Source organism: Solea solea, chromosome 16, assembly GCF_958295425.1.
Source record: "Solea solea chromosome 16, fSolSol10.1, whole genome shotgun sequence".
Taxonomy (NCBI): Eukaryota; Metazoa; Chordata; class Actinopteri; order Pleuronectiformes; family Soleidae; genus Solea; species Solea solea.
The window spans coordinates 12,717,464-12,739,910 of NC_081149.1; the positions used below are offsets into that span (position 1 = coordinate 12,717,464).

General features: G+C 41.6%; 2 protein-coding genes across 2 annotated transcripts in view; one reads left to right on the forward strand and one right to left on the reverse strand.

The window, feature by feature from the left end:
- adgrl1a (adhesion G protein-coupled receptor L1a) overlaps positions 1-7,848 on the forward strand; it is an 89,826-nt gene extending 81,978 nt beyond the window's left edge. Inside the window, exons 22-26 of the mRNA XM_058652858.1 lie at positions 205-360; positions 1,463-1,559; positions 3,589-3,711; positions 4,987-5,004; positions 5,135-7,848. Of these exons, the coding sequence (XP_058508841.1) occupies positions 205-360; positions 1,463-1,559; positions 3,589-3,711; positions 4,987-5,004; positions 5,135-6,036 (1,296 nt within the window). The 3' untranslated portion in view covers positions 6,037-7,848. The remainder of the gene's footprint in view (positions 1-204; positions 361-1,462; positions 1,560-3,588; positions 3,712-4,986; positions 5,005-5,134) is intronic.
- A 7,512-nt stretch (positions 7,849-15,360) lies between these two features.
- On the reverse strand, positions 15,361-19,505 carry LOC131474874 (uncharacterized). The gene is made up of 11 exons (XM_058652576.1): positions 19,362-19,505; positions 19,088-19,194; positions 18,172-18,294; positions 18,043-18,082; positions 17,882-17,914; positions 16,405-16,508; positions 16,172-16,294; positions 16,038-16,080; positions 15,841-15,912; positions 15,644-15,725; positions 15,361-15,560 (listed from the first exon to the last, which is right to left on the reverse strand). Exons 1-11 carry the CDS (start codon positions 19,426-19,428, stop codon positions 15,365-15,367), a joined length of 990 nt encoding a protein of 329 aa, XP_058508559.1. The 5' UTR covers positions 19,429-19,505; the 3' UTR covers positions 15,361-15,364.
- Between the last annotated feature and the right edge of the window lie 2,942 nt (positions 19,506-22,447).

Genomic DNA, 22,447 nt, shown 5'->3' on the forward strand with positions numbered 1-22,447 from the left:
ATATGTTCCAAGAAAGTGATTGAGAAATAATTATGCTGTATGACCATTATAGCGTTGCTTAAACAATAAATCTAGCGGTGACCTTTCACAGTACTCTATGTTCAGTTCATTTTGCTGTGGCCGTGTGTTTAAAGCCTCTCTTGCACAGCATAGAATTTATTTAAGTGTTCACAAGTGTTTTTTTTTTTTTTTTTGTTCTTTCAGGTCCATAAGGAGTACAGTAAGTGTCTGCGTCATTCTTACTGCTGCAGCAGCACCTCCACCACCAGCTCCCACGGCTCCCTGAAGAACTCAGGCCTGCGTGCCAACAACCGCTACTACAGCGGTAGCCAAGCTCGCCATGCAGCAGCCCACAGACAGGTGCAGGCAGGAAGGACTCGCATATACAATGCACACACACACACACACACACAATGCAGGCATACTTATGTGGTCGTCTCAACGCATCAGTCAGAAAACTGTTTAGAAAGTCTATTTTATTTAACAAAGGACAAGTAAATCTGCCGGTGCAGCAACATGATTACGTTTTTTTCTCGCAGGGATGGAATGACAATAAAGGACTTTCTCTTTGAATCAAATGTTTCAAAATGGTGTCTAAACAGAATAAATAGCTGTAGAAACAGGGGAAATCTCCTCGACCTGCTGATTACATTTTTGCTGGTTTAAAACGTCCGTTGTGGAAGATTCTGAAGTACAAACCGAGTGCATGTGTGGGGGTCTGATTGCTAATCGATATCAATGACTCACCTATTACTTTGATAAGCACTTTCATTTACTTCACTTCTTTTCAGCCCGCAGCCATGTTGTTTTCATTTGTCAATTTAAATAAAGGTGTGCATCGAGAGCCCCGATGCCACACTATGTTTTACTCTTAATGACAGCGCAGTATTGATATGTAATACCGTTATAAATAATGTGTTCATGAGTTGATTCACTCGAGACACTGGCACAATCAGCCACCTTATTCACCCCTGATGTGAACAGTTTACTTTTATGGTTCCATCCATTCCTGGCAGCCTCTGTGCTTACTAGAGTAGATGACTCATTAACGAAAAAAATCTTCTTTGCCGTCTGTGTGCTATATATAGACAACATAAGTCCTGTACATGCTGGCATATGTGTTATGGTGCACACACACACACACAACAACACACGGTGAACTAACAGCCTTTCCTACAAATGGAATAAGACGCCGCCGTTCAGAATTAGAGTCGTGTCTTACATATCTCGAGTCTATTTTCACCCTAATAATAACATCACATAACTGTTTGGCCTTTCACCCGGCACCTCGATCTCTTCATCTGACATGTTTGTTTGTCTGTTCTTTGTGGATGAGAGCCAGGCCCACAGTTTTGATTACAGCAGCCCCACTGAGTTACAAAGTCTACCCGCGGTGTTTCTAAATTTAACTTGTCTCTTGTCTGTTTCCCTGCCACTCACTGTGCTCTGCTCCCTCTTCCAGAGTCGGATCCGCAGGATGTGGAACGACACAGTTCGGAAGCAGACGGAATCTTCTTTTATGGCGGGAGATATCAACAGCACCCCGACCCTCAACCGTGGTGCGGCCTACTTTCATTCCTCCTCTGCTGTCCCTATGTTAAATTATACAAACAAAGTCATCTAGTCTTACTTGTGATTATAATCCCCACATATAATATGTTACACATACACACATAATATGTTGAAATACAAGTGCACTTTGGTTTAGGCAGACTCTGCCAGCCCTTTTGTACTTAGTTAAATTAATCATACCCAAACACACATCCATAAACTCTTAACCTGATTGCAGTCCCCTCTAAATGCTATAAAACAAACACATGAGCACATGAATAGCTTGATAATTTGGGAAGAAGTGGAAAATGTACACTGATTGTGTTTCCCTCAGCAACTAGTGGCTGCAGTCATCTGTGACACTGAGGTGATCAAGGTTAGCTCAGGTTTCCGGATTCAGGAGGGGGCGTTGATGATGACACAGAAGCCGTAGCTAAATCAGCCGACGCTCTCTATGCTAATGTCATCCATTTGGTTTTTAATGAACTGATTAGTGTGTGAGCGTACAGGGGGTAATTATTCTAATTGAGGAGAGTGACAGGAGCAAGGCAGGGGGTGAGGAAGAGGGGAGCTATGACTGAGCTGGTGAGATGGATGAGGTGTGTGTGTTTTTGTCTGTGGCTAAATGGGTCGGCTCACTTTTGGAAGGGGGGGGCGGGGGGGGGTATGCTTTTTCGTCACAATAGAGCAATCACCAGGCCTGGAGGAGACGCAATGTGGATCACTCCACGCTGCACCGTCAAACACAAACAACTGTGCTGTGAAGCCTTTATTGTCTGTGCTTCCGTGAAAAAGTTTGTCACTTGGCACAAAGTGAAAGACAAAGAGGAGCGAGAGAGGGAGGGAGGGAGGGAGTGAGGGAGGGAGGAGCGATAAAGAGAAATGTAGAGAGATGCCATCAATAAAGGAGGCTGAATATGCCGGAGAAAGGCTGCGTTTATATCACTGGCGTCTTGCATCTCTTTCTTATTTCTCCACCTTACTTCTTTAGGAACCACAATCTCAGGTTGACAACAGTTGTGTATCTAGAGGACAAAGCACACACACACACACACACACTCTCTCCCAAGTGTACACCCTGATTCCCTTCACTGTACTTTCCTCCCTCTTTAAGCTAGTTTTTTAATTTTCTTCAGGATATTCCTGTGAGAGGCAGACAGACTGCTATAATCCCAACTAATTTGGTGGTATCTGAAAAAATCCTGGCATTAGGAATTGAGGAAATGTGGTTGAGTCAAGACACAGTAGAGCGAGCCAGAGAACGGAGGAAAAGGGGTTTGTGCGGCATGCCAGGAAGATGGACAGGGGAAGTGTAAGAGGATGGAAAATGACAAATAAATAGCTGTGTATGAATGCACATTTTATTTTTTTTTAGAATTCCCTTCTCCCATGCTGTGCAGCGAGCGGTAGGCGTGAGACCCGATGGATGTACTTTGCCTTGGACTACTCTCCGTCATGCTGTCCTATTTTTAATTTCATGGCATTTCTATTTGAGTTGCCTCAGGCTGAAGCCATACATGGGCATTATACAACATTCTCAGTGTGCCATTTCTTTGAATTATATTTGTCTTGTAGTGGCATTCACATTTCACTGTGAAATTAACTGTTTTTCAATGGCTGCACCCCTGGACTACATAATGGCATGCATTACTGTTCTCCCCCCTTCTGACTACACTGTCAGGAGCCAAAGGGAAGAAATGTATGGCAACGCTCCAAGCAGTACCTTTCGCATGCAATTGTATTTCTACCCAAAGGTTACAATCAGCAGACATAAACATTGCAGGGAATAGTGCAAAATACATTACTCCATAAAGCACTGGCATAACAAAAATAACCCCATCTGAATAAACAGTAAATATTCCTGTGATTCCACGTGTTATTACTGGGTCTGGAAATGTGCCTTTCAGAATATTGCATCTATTGTGTGCAGCATTTCTGATTGTGCTTGCTTTGCACACACTTGAGACAAATACAACAGCCTGTTATTGATTCTATTCATTTTTTTAAAAAAGACAAAAAAACGTTTGTGTCTTACAGCAACCATGGGCAACCACCTTCTGACAAACCCTGTGTTGCAAACCCGCACTGGCACCTCTCCTTACAACACTCTGCTGGCTGAGAGCTTCACCCCACCTTCACCCGGGGTCTTCAACTCTACCGGTTAGCTCTTCATAATCACTCCAGTCTATGTGTGCAGCCTTCATAGCGTATGTATGCCGATACAATATTGCACTCGGCTCGCAGGTCTTCTGTCTGTCAGGCGTTTGAGTGCTCGCACATGTTTGAGTGTGTGTTTGTGAGCGTGTGTGTAGCTGTCGGATGGATTCACAGAACAGTGCCAGTGCCAGACACTGCCTATAGTCTAAGCAGCCATCTGGTTCGCTCTCGAGTCTTCATGAGAACAGCCACACACTGATTAGAAGTTTAGCTACAGTTGTGATTGCCAGAAATTTCAAGGACAGTTTTTCGCGTTTCTTGGGCAGACAAATGTGTCGGCTCAAATCACGGTAGTTGTAGAAAGGGATCAGACAAACTCAGTGGCCAGAGACGTGAGTGCTTACTGTATGTATGTGTTTTTGCTTTTATCTCGGAGTGCGGCTCTTTAAAGGGCCAATTATATCGCATTGCTGCATTCCCATTGCACTCGTCGGTTTTCCGGAATTGCTGCATTGGATATGTTTCAGTAATTGCTCCATGACAATACCCATGTTCACTTTGTAAGGGAGAGCTGACTTTGTGTGGCTGAGTGTGCATCCGTGGAGTATCAGGCCTCGTGTCAGAGGACTTCTGTTTCTGTTGAATATTTTAAATCCTCTCTGCACAATACGTCAGGCCTGATGGCCACAGGCCCGGCAGCTGAGACATTTTTAGAAGAGAGTGGGAGAGGAAGGAGGGAGAGCACTTCATTAGAATGTCTAATTACCCTCACTACCAACGAATAAGAGCGTTGATTAAGGCAAAACTACACATGAATTATAACCTGAACATGCTTCTCACGGTTTGGGCGACTGTGGCTTTTACTGTGTGGTTTTTGGTTATACATGTTTGGTGTATTGACAAAATTATACAATTAACATTTCAATCACTGTTCTATTTATTTTTTTTTTTGCATGAGTTATGTTTGTATCTAGTTATCACTCAAAGTAGTAAACAGATATTTGGTATTTTAAGCATTTGCTGTGTCTAAGATGTAAATGTAGGGAAATTGAGTCAAACAAACAGGTCTAAATTTCCATAAATTAAAGTTAATGTGGAGATGGGAGGTTAGATGTGAGAGAAAGAACGAAGAGAAAGATGATGAATGGATAAGGATATTGTTTATTTCATCAAAGGTTCCAGTAATTCATGAAGTTTGTTTAGCATCATTAAAGAAAACTTACTGATTTGTGTCTTTTATTTTATTTACTCCACATCACGTGTCTCTGGGATGCGCAGGAACCTTTCGTGATCCAAGTAAGTGTAACTCACTTTTGTCAGATCATTGTCAGATCATTTCCATCTGATATTCTTTCCTTTTCTCTGTCAACTGACTGACATTTCAGTACAAAACTCTCTGACTACCTTTTCTTTTGTTTGGGAATAGAGAGTACGCTATCGAAGGCCCGTGACCCCTGTGGGATGGAAACACTGCCCTTGAATGGTAACTTCAACAACAGCTACTCCCTGCGCAGTGGCCCAGGGGTTGGAGGTGGGGTCAGCTGTGACTTTCTAGGCAGTGGGGATGGAGACAGCCCCCCACCACTCCTCAATTCCCGTGGCTCAGAGCCCCTGGGTGGTGGAGGCATTCGTCGTAACCTGTCTGATGCGGCAGCCTTCGAGAAAATGATCATCTCGGAGCTGGTGCACAATAACCTTAGAGGTGGGGGAGGAGGTGACGTAGGGGACAGAGTGTGTGGCAGCTTGGCCAGGGGTCGTCCTCATGGTGGGGTTGGTCGGGGGACAGTGGGAGTCGGGCCAGAGCCGTCTATGGGCATGGAGGAAGACGAGGACTTTCTGAGAGAGGGGAGGCAGCGTACCCCGCAGGATGTGGAGCTACTTTATAAAGCTCTGGAGGAGCCCCTGTTATTGCAGCGAGCCCAGTCGGTTCTTTACCAGAGCGATCCAGAGGAGTCAGAGAGCTACCCGGCCGACCTTACTGAGAGCCTGGGCCACAGTGGTCACAGTGGCCAGAGTGCTGGCGGGCAGGGAGGCAACAGAGCGCCAGACTCTCCTGCACGTGACTCGCTGTACACCAGCATCTCTAACCTGCGAGACTCACCGTACCCCGACAGCAGTCCGGAGCCCCTGGAGGTGGTGCCCCGCTCAGCCCAGCCCCCTGAGGAGCTGTACTACAGCTCCGGGAGGCCTGCTTTGGGGTCTCGTGGGGCCCCCATGCAGACCTTCTACCAAGCCCCACTGCGGAGACCAAGTGGGGAGGGACACCTGGCTCAGGAGCCTGCTCACAATGAGGGAGACGGACAAATGCAGTTGGTGACCAGCCTGTGACTGAAGCCTGAAGGAGGAATTTGGGGACTAATGTAATGGAGAATCGCCTCCTCGCCTGCCTCGTTCTTGCATCTCTTCACTTTCTGCTTGTTTGGTTGCCTTTCTTTCTCTTGACATTTATTTAACTAACAGATGAGCAAACAGAGTGACCTTCAGAGGACGTTGTGGCTGACTCTGCAGAAGCAGCTTTTATCTTAAATGCTCCTCTGTCTTATGGAGATGATTGATGGGTGTTTTTCAGCAGAGCCTTCATATCCTTTATCTAAACACAGTCCTTCCTTGTTCCTTTGCTTCCCTAAGGCCAAGTCCAGCACTCTGAATGTACCCATTCACCCCCTTTACCTTCAGATATTTTCAAACTTTCAAACTTTGTTTAAGTTTTTTTATGTAATTTCTCCTCCGACCCGCCTCCAGAGATGGGAATATTGTTTTTTTATTTTATCTCATTTCCTATTCTTACCTTCCATAGGTCTTTTTCGAGTCATTATTTGATAGGAGTAGTTAGCTGTGAAGACAAGGGAATATAGTACACTATCATAACCTAAAAAAATGTCTCACAGAAAGCTCTTCATTGTTGCCAAAAATATCTTTTATTGAGCCAGAACAGAAACTAGAACACTCACAAGACAAACACACACACACACACACACACACTCAAACTCAGAAGTGCTCATTAAAGCACATTAAAAGTGAAAACAGTACTCCGTCAAGGTAAACAGGAGCAAGAGCTCTTGTCCTGAGCTGGCAGTGGGAGCTATTTCAGTGTTGCCTTCATCTTCTCTTGTGATTAATCGATGATGATGGACAGAAGTGGAGTAGAGGCAGAGATGGGAACTGAAGAGGCGTGGCACCACCCTTCCAGAGCAGGAAAACCTGCACCCATAAGACTGGCCAGTCCTCTCCACTGTTCTCTCTTGTTATTTGCTTTAGGCATTTGAAAATGAAATGACTGCCTTGCTATTGTTTTGAAGAGAGTATTCATCCTCTAGGGGCTGTGGGGGCGAAGACTGGTGTCACCCCTCTCCCCCGTGTACTTTGCTGTTAGAGCCTAGACAGTTGAAGTGGACTTGTTTCCTGTGTGTGGCTGTGACAACCAAGACTGTAGACATTGCGAAACGCAACCAATTGGTATAACCATGTACATAGGAACCACACATGAATCTACTTTATTCCTGCTATGTAAATAGAGACACCAGATGATCAAAAGCAACAAAAAGTAACAAAAACTATGAAAAATAACTTCTTGTACTGCAACAAACAGCCAAAAGAAAAAAATAAAAATGTTTTGGAGTTTGTGACCTGAATGATGCACTCTATCTCTCTCCCCTGTTGCTCTTCTTTGCCCCATCACTGTGCCATTCAGTGAAATTCCTTGGTGATCCAATGGAGAGAGAGAAAGAGAGAGAGAGATTATAAATTGTAGTAGATTTTTATTCATACAAAAAAAGAACACACAAAAAAAAAATCCTGGTACAGATTTTATGTAATATAATCCATTACGTGTTGTTAATGTTTGATCTTTGACATTTCCAGGGTGCAATTGCCGAAGGCAGCGTTGGGGGCGGGAGGTGTGTGGGGCAAGCGAGATAGATGTCGCCAAATGTCATGCTGTGCCTCACAGGGACATTAAAGCATTGTGGGTTTGACAAAGACATCTATAAAGTGATAATGGTGGGTTTTGTATTATTTGAAAGATATAACCAGATGACATACTTTTTAATACCATGGCTTTAGCATGTATGATTATGATTATTTGTTTCGCTATCAGAGACTATTGCATTTCGCTGTTTCTTAAAGGCAGTTTCAGCATCACTCCAGAGCCTAATGTGACAATTCATTCATTTCCTGTGTGCATGTGTGTTCAGTATGAATGTGTCTGAACGGCAGCTTGTGTGCGTGCGTGCGTGTGCGTGTGCGTGTGCGCGTGCCAAGCGCAGAGACTTTTGTATAGGCACACACATTTGAAAAGCTATTTTTTTGTGAAGCGAAATTGAATGCATATCAGATGACACTGCGATGCTCACGGCTGAGAGCTGCCACGACTTCTCCGCCTCAAATTGAAGCTGGTCTTGTCGTGGCGTTGGGGAAGGACAGGAGGGATCGGGCCGCCTTGGGAGACGTGAGTTCCCCCCTATACCATTAAAATGACAAATTGCGTTGACTGATTGGGAGGAACATGTTTCCAATATGCCACCTTATGCAAGCGTACACGTTCAAGCTGTCAAGAGAGTGCCACTCATGAAGCTCCTTTCATTCAGCTGAAATCTGTCTGACCTTTACACAACTGAGAGCTTGCCTTCTGCTACGCTGTATTTATAGGTATTTGTTATGGTTTATCAGTTTTTATGTATGTTTTTGGACTATTCATTCACATTGATTTATTCATTGCAATTTTCTTTTTTTTCACTTTTTTCGATCTCCCTCATAAACCTGCAGCAAATGAGAGCCAGTGTACTGTGTGTGTGTGTGTGTGTGTGTGTGTGTGTATACTGAACGTGAGAAGAAAATATATGCATCCGCTGCAGTGTGACATTTGGCTGGGACTCGACTGTCCTACTTCTAAGAGAACCCAAAGGACGGCTTTTAGCTGTGGCTTCCGCAGCTACAAGAGAGAGAGGGTCAAAGACAGATAAGGGAGAGGGATTACAAGGATTTCCCACCATTTATTCCTGTTATTTAATTCGGTTTTATAACATTCTATGGGCTGCAGAGAGCGAGTGTGATGTGGCTCAGAAAGAGGGTACTATAGTATCATCCCTGCCCTTGAGTCATAGGGGGGGGAAGTGTGTAATACTGGTTTGAGTGTGTATGACTGGGATTTGCAGCTGACCCTGTGAGTGTCCTGTACATGCACACATATTCTGCACTGCAGCAGAGGCAGACCCTTTAAGAGCGTGGCTCTCATGTGGCAGCAGCACTGACTGGTCAGCTGAGGACAACTGAATGTATTTTAACAAGCAGGACTGAAGATGAAACGATTCACTCCAGGGTTCGAAGTGTTAATGGGAAACACAAGATGGCCATCATCTTTCTCCTCATCATTCTCATCACCATCATCATTACCTCCATGCCTCTCTCACTGGGTCCGACATAATGTGCTGATGCTGATCTCCAGTGCTCAGCTGGGACTCGCCCCAGGGAGAAACGCTGTTAAGGCAGACACTCCCGATGAGAGGAGGAATGTGCGTCACCTTGGGCCTGCTTCTCTCTCTTTTTTTTTTTTCCAGCACCTCCCGATCCCGCCCCCCCCATCCACATTTTAATATCAATCTCAATGGACTCCATCAGTGCTACACTTCTTTGAGAGTGTTAATTTGTTTTGTCAAAAGCTTTGTTTACCCCAGATTAATATCTCAATAAACAAAGGAGTGCTGTACTGTGGTAAATGATAGTGATTATACAGTAGAAGGTCTGAGGCCCACGCTGTCGGATGGAGGCTCACATTATGGGAGTTTCTCCACCATTCAAAGCCCCCTGATTACAATAATAACACCATGGGTACTAATTTACTGCGGCATTCTCGCCCTCACTCTTTTTTCTTTTTTTTTTCTTGCTTTCTTTTCTGTCTCTGTCGACAAATGTTTCACGCAATTCCCATTCTGTGCTGGTGTCAAGCCTATGGCTCCGTGTTTAGGGGGAAAGTTATTTAAAAGGTGGGGCGTCCAACCTTTGACACAGTGCTGTCTCACCCCTGCAGCTTAGTGTCGTTGGAGAGTGAGCTGTGGCATTGTTCAGTCTATCATTAGACAGCGGAGCTCCCAGCAGGCCCACCGTCGCTTCACTTGCAGCTGACCCTTTCACACACTGGCTTTTTTATTGTTATTCCTTGTGATTTTTAAGTCCCATATCACAGAGGGTGGAGGTGGGGGGGGGGTTACATCTCAGCAGAGATGTTACAGATGACAACATATTCGTAGCCAAAGGCAGTTATAGGAAGGATGGCTGGTTAGAAAGGTTACAGTAACTCCATCAAACTGGAAGAGGAGGAAGGGGATTTTTTCGGTCTTGGACGTGTGGAAATTAATCCACTGCTGATTCAAGCAAGATTTTGGAGTGTGTGAGAGATTTTTTAAGAAGCAATGATAAATTAGCGCTATTTTATTATTGGTCTCCTTTATTATTAAATGTCCACATGATTATTATACAGTACTTTCAGAATAGGTTTAGGAATATATAGAGCTGTGCCAGCAACTCAGGCCAGCAGCCATCGTAATGCACAGGGTGGGTCCAAAAACAGACCCTGCAATCAAAAAACCAAAATATACATATCCTTTGACCCACTGTTTGTACAATAGGCCACACACCTTCATCAGACGAGATAGTTTCAATTAATCTGCTTTTTTGTGTTGTTGTTGTTCACATACACCAGGAGCAAGCTGAACGTGCAAATCATGTTTTGTTTTTGTTTTTTTGCGGCATCTCTACGAGTGATGAAGAGCTGAACTGTGCTCAAAAACCTGACCCCATTACGACGCGTGTGTCATCACAGGTACAGCAGGTGACGATGGAATATTCTGACAATACATCAGCTGCAGACTGTATTAATGGGCTCGTTACTGCAGAGCCTGGTCAGTATTAGACAGTCCCACAATGCTCATACTTGTGGGACTGCATTATTGTGTGCTAGTGGTTTTATATAGCAGACTGTAGGCAGCGGGAGCAACAATGAGAACTGACACTGTACCTATGTGGACGTCGACGTGAAGCACCTTTTACAGAGCTTTCTGTGTTTTTTCTATGAAATGGTTAATTTATCATGTACCACTGACACATTTGTGAACTGAACTGAGAGTTAAAAATAGTTATAATCCTTGATTCTGTTTCTGTTTTCTTTGAGCAATGGTGTTCATTTGTTTCCTTTTTCTCATGGTCATTGCTTTGACAGCTGTCTGGGCCAAAGGGGATGACTTTCTGTGTGTTTGCGTCATCGCAGGACAGAGTGACCTTGTATCAGCACATATTAATAAAAAACTATTGAATATATACATTGTTTGCGCTTTGGGGATTTTCTGAGAGCTTTTTTAAGAGCCGGGACTAATAAGAGCCGTATGTGGCAGTGGGGGTGAGAAAATCAGGAGACAGCCAGGCTTTGTTTCACTACAGTAATCCTGAGTCAGTGTTGACGAGGCCATCTACACAGTGATTCTTTCAACCATCTCATGTATGTGTACGTACATGCAGACCCGTGGGCAAACTTGCTCAGCTGGATTCAGCTTTACAAAGCACCAGTCAAGGTTAATTAATCATACAGTGTGGTGTGATCCCTGATGTAATCTTTTAATAACTGTACTGTGAGTACAGCTTACCGACTTCTGAATGAAACACTGTTTGCTTGCAGCTGTCGAGCAGCACACAACAGTGAGCGACCGTCAGTGCACGGTCGCTCAGAGTTAGCGCGAAGACTGTGCTCAGCAGCTTATTCAGTTCGGGGATAACACACCAAAGTGTCTGTGTTATTCCAGCCGGCGTAGCTTCCTTTGAACCCTCTTATCCCAGATGTGGTTAGTGATTAGTGTTCAACTCCCACTGAGTTTTGTTTCCTTGACTGCTCATAATCCCGTTTACAATGGAGTGTGATTGGTAACTAATTAGCTAATATCTAATTATTATGTGCATTAGAGCACAGAGTATTCATCCATAATTGCAGCCTTCCTGAAACGTCGGCTCTTCCTTTTATCAATTTTGATGTCACATTGTACACTAACCATGTATGATGACATGCTACGAGCCCACCCCCACTACCCGTCATCCACCCATCTGCCGAGCCCCCTCCCTCACGCATGTCCCCTTACTCAACTCCCTGAGAGAGGAGGCTCTGGGCCTTGACCATTCAGTCACCCTTTTCCGGTCGGCACAGCAGCACTTTTACACTCTGTCATAGCAAACGTGAGCAACAAAGCCTCTAACACACTTCCTGGCACTCGGTCCATCTGAGAGGTAAAAAGGGGAGGCATTTTCAAGGTCACTGCACATTTAGGGAGGCTTAAAATAGAATCAGACATTGACAAACCAAGACTCACAGCAACTCTCAGCGGATCCCAGGAGATAGCAAGAAGAGATGTATTAAATTCAGCCTGAACCCTTGTGTGTTTGTGTGTTATTTTAATTACTACCATACATCAAGCCGCAGTGGCAGCAAATCTTTGAATCGCTGAACGTGGCGTGCAATGTACCTATACTGTTCTCTTTTAGTTAATTAATGAAGCAGGGCACTATAATATGAAAATACAACAATTAACCGAAACACACACACACACAAAGATCACAGCAGAAACGTAGGATATTAAAATGTATTTATTGAAACAAAAGCATTTTCATTCATTCCACCCAGAGCACTTGATTATAAAAATATACAGCATCATAAAAAATAGGATATCCATGTTTTGGTTGTTACTGCAGTTGAGAATTTTAAACCAGTTTAAATCTGGAATAATTATGCATCCATTGCATTTCTCAATAAAACTAGATGTAATGTCGCCACTTGAACGTCAGTGCTGTGCACTTGTGGCTAATTACTGCCCCCATGTGGTATGTGTTTGATACTTGACTTGCAGCTCTGGATTCAACAATTCAGAAACCGTGCCAGAAACCGTGCCAGACAGTGAAATTCTTCCAAATTCACTGAAATACCATAGGTAGGACATGTACTTTGAAGTAAGTTGAATGGAAAGCAACTACAACAAGCAATACACCGTGAACATACCATCACCAAACAGACCTTTAAATCAACACATAGAATATTGATGTATTTATAAGCATAATCATCACGACAACAGGCCAACAAGGGCAGGAAAGAAATACATACATATAACCTAGAAAATGTGAATAGGTATATAGGTTGGTTATATGTGTGGTTTCTAGGTATTTATTTATACTGTACATTATTGAATACATGTTATATATAAGTTTATCTCAAAGCTGTGTATTGGGATCATTTTCTGACAATATATATATATTTTTTTGGTCCACCCATTATTTTATCAAGAAAGTCATTTAATGCTCTCAATAACAAAGCTCTCATTATTATTATTGCTATTTTATGAGACCAGTGCTCTCCATTTGATCGATCAAGCTATGGTGTAATTGCTGTTGGGTAATGTCATCATTATCTGATGTAATGTTTACTCAGGGTAATGACTAAAGTTCATCAGACATCAAATTGTTCTTCAATGGAAAACCTTCATCGGAATCATTGAAGATGTACAGTAGCAATACCACATAACACTGTACAAGCCGGGTGTGTAAAAAACAAAACATGTATACTGTATCTTCTAACACTGAAAACAGGCAGAGAGGCTTTGTTGGTCAAAAGGTGCTTGAATTTGTCTGAAAGGCTTTGCCAGTAAATGTACCCAAAACAGACTCTTGAGAAAACTACAGTTGTATTTATATAATACAGATTATATTATTATTATTATTATTATTATTATTATTATTATTATTATTATTATTATTATTATTATTATTATTATTATTATTATTATTATCACTAAGCAGATCAATATTTTCTGCCGTTTATCAACTTGAGCACCAACTCCGCGTCAGTGTCCTGCATAAAAAAATAAAACAAAAACATAAATGAGTCAGACAAAAACAACACATTTTTAGCAGAAACTGGGATAATAGCAGTGTAAACATTCAATCTACTCACAGTTTCACCTGTCACGTCAGACCCTTGGACGTTCACTCTGGAGACAAGAACAACAGGGAATAGAAACATGAACCTCTGTACAATAAGAGCGTCTCCGTCTCTTTCTCTGCGGCAGACAAAAGACAATTTCAGGAGCCTTTGCTCTGACAGCTGTCCAAGCAACAGCAGCAGCAGCAGCAGACAAAAATGAATCAAGCTATGAACGAGACCAGAGACTGGGAAGCTGAGAGAGGATTTGGGGAGAGTTATAAGAGCAGGGTCTCACCGCTGAGCCGACAGCAGAGGTTGCTCTTCTGTCTCATGGGCTGCAGAACCACAGGCACGAGGTAAACATTCACTGTTTATTTCCCCGATTCTGAAGAGGAATTCAGAGGCATGGGTTAACTTCAGGGTGAGTACTTCTTCTTCTTCTTTGTTATACTAGATCAGCTGTAGCATTTGTCAGATTTTTTGTTTTGTATTGTTTTACATTGTGTGTTTCAGCCTTTGGCTAAATTGAAGTAAAATTTGATTTAATTGGATTAAATCAATCTATTTTAGCCTGTTTTAATCTTGGGTATTGTGACATAATTCTATCACTTTATAACTTTACTATTTATGAGCTTTATATTTTATTAATTTATTTGTCATTTTTAATTTGGTTTATTTATTATATTATATTATTTTCCGCACATGTGTTGTATGTAGAATGTCATTAATGTTTAATGTGTTATTTATTTATCAATACCTTTACTAAACGTTATTTAACTTCTTATTTATCTATATATCATTTGCAAACTGATGAGATAATATTACCTCTGTGTGTGTGTGTTACATTTTATTAGTATGAAAATTGCTCTACAAATAAATGTATTAAATATTTATAAAATACTTGTTTTATAATGTGAAACAACAGACTTACCTCCCATCATCTTTATCTTTAACATCATTCACTCCTCCTGGATCACCTCTCAAGTTCCTGATGCAGTCATGTAAAATAGTTATTACACATGAGTAAGCAATCACAATCATTAATAATAGTAATAGTAAAATAGAAATGTACCTGTTCATAGCTCGATAATGAGGGGCTCCCTCAGGGGAAGTGTTGTGTCCCCTGCCATACAAATAGCAGTCATTATTAAGTGCACTGAATCTCATTCACTTGTGTTGTGGTTATTATAAATGAATACAATTCTAATTCATCAAATTCTCACTTTTGGATTCCCTCGTCGTGCAAGTCCAGACGATCTGCATGAGGCGCGAGTCCATCAGGCTCAGAATCAATACTGTGGAGACAAAGGTAGCTTTTAGCATAAAACCGTCTAGCCCTATAATGTTAATTAAAAAAATAGTCTTTGGTGTTTGACAGTGGGGTAATAACAAGTCCCAGTCGATGTTTATGTTTTACTGTTAAAATGGCAGCCTCACCTGTGAGTATCCTCTACTCCTCTACTGTGAGGTTGGATGTTTTCCATGCTGCAATGACAAAGAAACAATATTCAAGGTTGGATGTATTCACCCCAGAGATGTGTGTCTGTGGTCACTTACCTGATCGCCTCACTCGGTCCACGCTCTTCATCATGGGACCTTACAGGGACACAGAAGATTAAAGGCAGCAAAACGGAAAATTACGGGGGTTTTTTCAATAGAGAAGCTAAACTTAAACAGCTGGTAGAATTATTTAAGCAATGATCTCCTTTACCTCTTGTAAAAGTAACAGTAGTACAAGTAGTTAACAACAACAGTGGGTGCTAACTGCAACTGTATGACTGCATTTATGTTGAAGTGTGGTTGAAATGTAAGTACGACTGACCCAGTTTCTTTGCTCCGGAAACCAATGGAAACACTTAAGTGTCTAATAAAGCCAGAAACAGTAGCTGCTCCTTGTTGCTCCCTGACAAAAGGAACAAAAAGTAAATTAATTCATTAAAAGAATAACTGTAAATAACTGTATATAACATGCATTACAGCACTCACTCGGTGATTTTCCTTTTCCATGAAGTATACTTGTACAGAAACAGCACCCCAACAATGCTCCCGAGTATAATCACGCCAGCCACTGATAATGAGTGGAAAACAGGCAAAACACAAACATGTTATCATGAGACACTCATTTTACATTTACAACGACATACATGTTTTTAATGTGGGGAAGTAAGTGAAGGTATACTCACAGCCGATGGTCCAGGCTTTTGGGAAACCAGGATCACTACCCTTCCATCCTTCGCCTTTAGATTCTCTATTGTCTGTTTAAGATAAAGAGGTGAGAGACTTGTACATATCGTGCATGTATCATATGCTCCTTAAATATTCATATATAATCAGTGGTCAGTGGAGGTTAGGCAGTCTTTTATGACGTATCATTGCTTACCTGTTTTATAATTCAACCAGGACTCATTCATATTCTGGTCACTCTTAAAAAGCAAAAGTAAAGTCCATATTTTGAGTATGAAGTATTGATTAATAGTATGGTGATCATATATGGTATATCGAGAGGGAACTCACCTGACTGAAGCAACATATTTGAATGTCTTTGCATTCTTTCATTATGATGATGCTGTCTTTGATGCTCTCCACTTCAGAAGAGTGGTTTGGATTTTTGCCGGGCATGACAGTGGCAATTGTCGTCTGTTGGAAAGTTAGTATTGGTTGTCTTTGAATCACAGTAACACACACTTACTAGGACTAATAAATGCCTTGCCATCATTATTTGTGTAAGAAAAAATAAATCAAAATACCTCATTAGAATGCACAGTAATCTCAGATCCGACAGGGCACTCGAGGGGGAATTCGAAGCCACGTGGTGTTTTGATGTCAGGGCAGGAAATGTTTCTGTCCTCAGCTGAACAACAGATAAAGACTGTGTCATTAACAAAGCCTTAAAAAAAAAAAACCCTGGTTACTTCCTGAAGTCACAACAGAGAGAAAACATAGTGTACAAAGGAGGAAGTGTTGAATAAGAAGGGGTTTTTGATGATGCAAGCGGCCACAAGACCTGCGAGGAGTGAGTTGGGGTAAAAACAAATATAAGCATTGACGAGAGCTTTAATCAGGACCAGGACTTGGCTTCTAGTAAGCACTGCTCTTCATATTTTTGTAAATATCATGATCAGCATGACTCCTGGCTCTTGACCCCTGGGTTACTCCGGTTTGGACTGTGGTGTTGGTTAAATCTGTGTGTCTTGTTAGATTTCTGTTTTACTTCTTCCTATTGTGTGTACCTTGTTTAATTTCACTTCCTGTGCCCTGTCCTGTTTTCCCTGCACAATGATTGTCTGTGTCGCTCCTGATGTCATTCACCCGTGTCTTATGTGTTTCAGCTCTGGTCAGTTACCACCGTTTACCGATGACCTCGTCAGTGTCTTTGCTGGTTCATGCTGTTCTGTTCCTGCTCCTGTTCTTGTTCCCCAGGTTTTAAGGTATTTTTCTGTTTATGCTTTACTTTATACATCTCACCCTGCCTCAGATTTTTTGTGTGTGTCTTGTTTGTTTTTTATTGTTATTATTATTACTATTATTATTATTATTATTGTTACTATTATTATTGTGTATTTATTTATTTATTTTAGACATTTTTGATCATAATGCAATCCTGCTTTGGGGTCGGCTCTTTGAAAAACAGAAAAATAGAAAGAAAACATGTTTTAGATTTAATTCGACTGAATGTGATGAATCAATGCTCTTCCAGTTACAAACCTAGTGTCCAGAAAAGTTGGCACTTTGTAAAAATGCGACAAAAGGATGGCTTGATTTTTCCATCTTTCAGTTCGTGCTCAGAGAATCCAGCAATAGTTCTGTGTAAAATGAATGTATGGCTTCCTCTTCATGTTATTAGTTTTACATTTTGTATTGCAGTGGTGGATTTGTGATGATTTTCCAAGGTACTCCCAAACTCACATGGCTACGCTTGTCATGATTGCATGACAGATTCTCAGACAATACCTCCTGAGGGCTCAATGTCCATACATATTCAGCAGCATTTTGTGCTTAGGACATTCCCCCCCGACTCCCTAACTCCCTAACTCTTTTCACAAAATGATGTACTGTTAATGGTGAAAGACTTACATTGTTTACAGTCTTGCACTGAGAAGCACTGATTTTGAAATAACAGTGACTATAACTGTGTGAGTTTGTTAAATCTTACATTTTACATTTACAACAGTGTTGACAATATATATGTTTTTAATGTAGTGGAATAAGTGAAATTGTACTCACAGGTCGGACTCCATCTTTTGGGCCTTTTTTTGTCTGTTTAAGATAAAGCGGTGAGAGATTTGTACATATTATGCATATGTTCATAGGCTTTCTATATATTCAGATATATTAGTGGTGTGAGATCAAAGGTCAAAGGTATAGCTTGGCATATCATTGCTCACCTGTTTCATAATACAACCAGGACTCCCTCACAGGCTCACCCTTTGAAAAGCAAAGTCCATATTGTCAGAATATGAACTATTAATAAATAGTATGATGGGCATTATACGGTATATCGAGAGGGAACTCACATCAATCAAGCAATTTATTCGAATGTTACTGCATTCTTTTGTGACGATAGAGTTGTCATCGATGCTCATCACTTCAGGCAAATGGTCTTTTCTGCCTGAAGGCTCAACAATAGCAATCTTTATCTGTTGGAAAGTAAAGAGAGGATTTGGTAACACTTTAGATTAGGGAACACATATTCACCATTAATTAGTTGCTTATTAGCATCACTTTATAAGGTGGTAGTATTACAAGAATAGTTATTCTCCCTTAATAACACGTATTGAATAAGGTCTGCTTTCACACAACAAAACACAAAACTACAAGTGTTAATAGTGTCCAAATAACTCTAAATTAAATCTTTGTTACTTAGAATATGTTCCCCATACTAAGGTGGCATCTTGATCACTACTAATTCACTACTAATTCACTAGTAGTTGAACACTTATTAACCAAAACATGTTCCCTGATCTAAAGTTGCCTCCTTTTCCTATTCTTGTGATACTACCACATTATAAAGTCCATACTAAGCAAAGCATATTGAGAGCATAATTCATACACAACAACTTCCTTACTTACTACTAATAAGCAATAATTCTGAGGTTATTAGGGGAAAACTGTTAGTTAATGACTTACTGGTTGTATAATAAGGCCATGCAGAATAAGGCATTAATAAGTACTTGAATAAGTAAATGACTAATTAAGAGCCAATATGTTACTAATTTGCATGCTTATAAGCAACTAATTAATGGTGAATATGTGTTCCCTATCATCTTAAGTGTTACCAAGGATTTCTTTGAATCACAGTAGCACACACAAACAGGAAACCACAGTTTTACTTTTACTTTCTCTTTGTTCATTATTTCCCGTAAAGGCCTAATAAATCATTTGCCATGTAAAATATGAATTACAATACCGTTGGAAAACAAATCAAAATACCTTATCTCGATGCACAGCAATCTCATTTCCAGGAGGACACTCGAGCAGGAATTCGAAGCCATCTTGTGTTTTAATTTCACGGCACGCAATATTTTTGTGCACATTTTCTGAAACAACAAAGAAAGCTTGAATCACTAACGATGCTTTTTAAAACTTCCTTGACACTCCTTGATGTCTTCAGACTTTTGGTTTCAGCTCAGCTTTCCAGCCAGAAGTCCCGTCATAGAAAAGTGGAAAATAATGACGAATATGTTCTCACTATTACTTCACTTACCTAGTGTATAGACCCTGGACAGTAGTATTGCTATTACATACACGAGGATGTAAGTCATTGTAGTCATTTTGTTAAACCAAAGAAAGTCTGTGAAAGTCTGTGAAAGTCCGTTCTCTCCAGTGCTCTGCAGCTGATACTGCCGAGTTTTCAATCAGGAAGTTGTTCAATCAGGAAGTCATCATACGGGGAGTTTCTTTATTGTAACCAGTTTGTGGTGTTTGGGGTGCTGGAAGAGGATGTCTATAAAAGGTCAACAACAATACCAAGTCATCACACCTGAACCATGATTTACTGATAGTGATGGGCCCGACGTGTGACCACGAACTATCTATCTAAACATGACACCACTGTTGACTGAAGGAATGTTAGGTCCAAGAATATGAGCTGTTGACGACAATTCCAGACACCGCCATCTAGTGTATGCGACTCAGCTGAAATCCAAATTCATGAAACCAGGCTAAGTGTTGACAGTTTTTTGTGAAATGTTGCCACAGCCTCGGATTTCTCTAATTCTGAACATTTCTGTCAGCTCCAACCAGCCAGCATGCCCACTGTCCTTTTACCTCACCTCTCTGTGTTCACAGGACAGCTGCTCACTAAAGGTTTTCCCCGTTTTGCACCATTAGATTTCAAATCTACTCAGAGAAAATGGTCCAATCAGCCTGTCTGGCAACAATCATGCTATACGGGCAAATCATGTTTGGAGAGTGTACTTTTTGCATCTGAACACAAGGGGAAGCCCTTGTCCTGTGGGTCAGAGACACAGAGCAGACAGTCGTGGCTTTCAGAGAAACAACATTGACACAGAGTTTTCATTATGTTCTAGAGGTTAAGACGTGATGTAGTGTACAGTACATCCACTCTGATTCCAACACAGGGGTCTGAGAACCACATTCTACTGCCCACTACAAATTCAGCTTTTTGACAGGTTTGTGTTTTTATTCTATTATTTGTTTATCCATATTTATTTGTGGTATTCTTCTGTTGTTTTACGTTACAGCTGGTTGATGGACGGAGGATGGCGGACTCCTTTACTCAAAGAGGCCCTTGTCGTTATCCATACACACACACACACACACACGGGGGTGAAACACGCCTCATTTACACTGCATCTTCTCTGGTCCACCGAAAAAACACAGACGATACTCTGTGTCACTCAATATGGGCCCCCTATCTCCTCAACACTGACTACTTCCCTCCCATCATCCTTCTGGCTCTGGCTCTCTTCTGCCCTTCCCTGTCTCCCTTACATGGCAATAGTCCACCAGCATGTAGGTATGCGTCCAAGTCAAACTCTCAGGTGTAAACCGTAAACATGATCATCAAGAGGAGCACTTTTATTTATTGTCTAATTTGGCGTGACTAACCAGTGTAACATGGCATCATTCTTGAACGCTTCATCACTTACAGTGTTATTAAATAATAATAATAAGAATAAAAAGCTGCATGAAAGTAGACTGGTCCAATCATCTGAACTATTTACCATAGATATCAAGTGACAGTGGGAGGCCTGGATGTCCGACCATCCCGCCCCATATCCGCAGAGGCCCTGCATAAACAGAGGAGAGCAGTGATGACGCAGAGCAGGCTGAAAACACGCAAAGCTACGAACATGCATGTCCCATGGCCTGCACTCCCACAAACACTGTGCATCTAGCTCAGTAATCTGGAGGAAAGACCAGATTCCTAACAGTCCAAACAGGACCTTTAGGGTAAATAATTACAATTCTGGCCTTGAGTGCCGTCCCCATGTGCCTCCACTGTTCCCCTCATCAGCAGTGATGAGGGATAAACAGCTCTCTCACCGTCCGAGTAACTTTTATTGTCCGTCCATGTGGATAGTGTAACTTAAAAAAAGGCTGTCTTGCCTCTGGAATGTCCCAAAATATGGGGAAAATAATCATTAACTGTTTACTATTATGAAACTGGGTGCAACATTCACAGTGTGTGAGTCATGCAGTCCACGCTGAGGCAAAGCAACACCCCAAGAATCCTGAGTAGATCTGAGACAATAGTGCTGGCTGCTCAGTAGCCTGCTTGGCTCGACTTTGTGTAGCTACACAACGGTTTTAAAATACAGCCAGTCGAGAGCCCACTGCAACCACAACAGAAATATTCAAGCCAGAAGTGACTCCTTCAAAAAAAAAAGCAGTATCTGCTTGAGTAACTTGACTTTCTCTTTACATAACACACGTTTACAGTTATATTAATAATGCACAGAGTGTGACTCTTCACTTTTCTCTGAACCTTAACCATAGAAGTGAGTGAACTGTAGCTATGAAAAGCAACACGTCACTAGGGGGGCTTTTATAAGTACATAGTAATAAGCATAGATTTAAGAAAAGTCAAAGTCGGACTCGGATTGTCCTGATTCAGTCGGCTCAGAGTGAAGCCTGAAACCCCCATTGGCACGGGCTGGATGTCACAAAGGGACCAGTACACACTGCCAGTACAGGAAGTACACCAACACAATCTAACATTTGTACTCGCATGTAGAGAGATGTACAAAATCACTCGTTAGGGAGATTTAAATTAAATATTCTTTTTAATGTTGAGGATAAATCTGTATTAAACCAAACAACAAAGAACAGGAGGAACTAAGGGAGGAGGAGGCTATTCAAAATAAAAAGGTACAGGAAACCAAACTACAATACAAAGCAAGACTAGCACCCCTAAGTCTGTCCTAGCTAGACAATGAATATGTAAACTAAACTAAACACGGATCACAAAATATGTCGCACAGGCCAAGTGGAATTGCGTGGCCTGTGCGTGTGTGTCCACACACACACTATAGAATGTGTCATATGCATTTAGCATAAGACATGAACATGCATTTGTGCTATATGGTTACATTATAGCATTTACACACCACCCAAACCCATAAAGCCAATACAATGAGCAAATATAAAAGAATGAGTGCTAGTCCCAGGACCTCACACAACAGGGTGCACACCCCCACCTCATCTACACCTCCTACACAACTATCAAAGCTTCTTCCAGCCAACTCCCCTCTCATTCCAAAACCACAAGTCCCCTTTACAGAGCCTGGTAATCCTGGGCACAGCAATTTGATCCTGCTGAGAAAG

Excerpts from the sequence above, each read along its gene's own strand:
- LOC131474874 (XM_058652576.1), bottom strand. The coding sequence starts at position 19,428 with ATGACTACAATGACTTACATCCTCGTGTATGTAATAGCAATACTACTG. Across the intron at positions 18,083-18,171 it reads GAATAAATTGCTTGATTGAT|GGTGAGCCTGTGAGGGAGTC; the intron begins GTGAGTTCCCTC and ends TGCTTTTCAAAG. Across the intron at positions 17,915-18,042 it reads CTGGTTGTATTATGAAACAG|ACAAAAAAAGGCCCAAAAGA; the intron begins GTGAGCAATGAT and ends TATCTTAAACAG.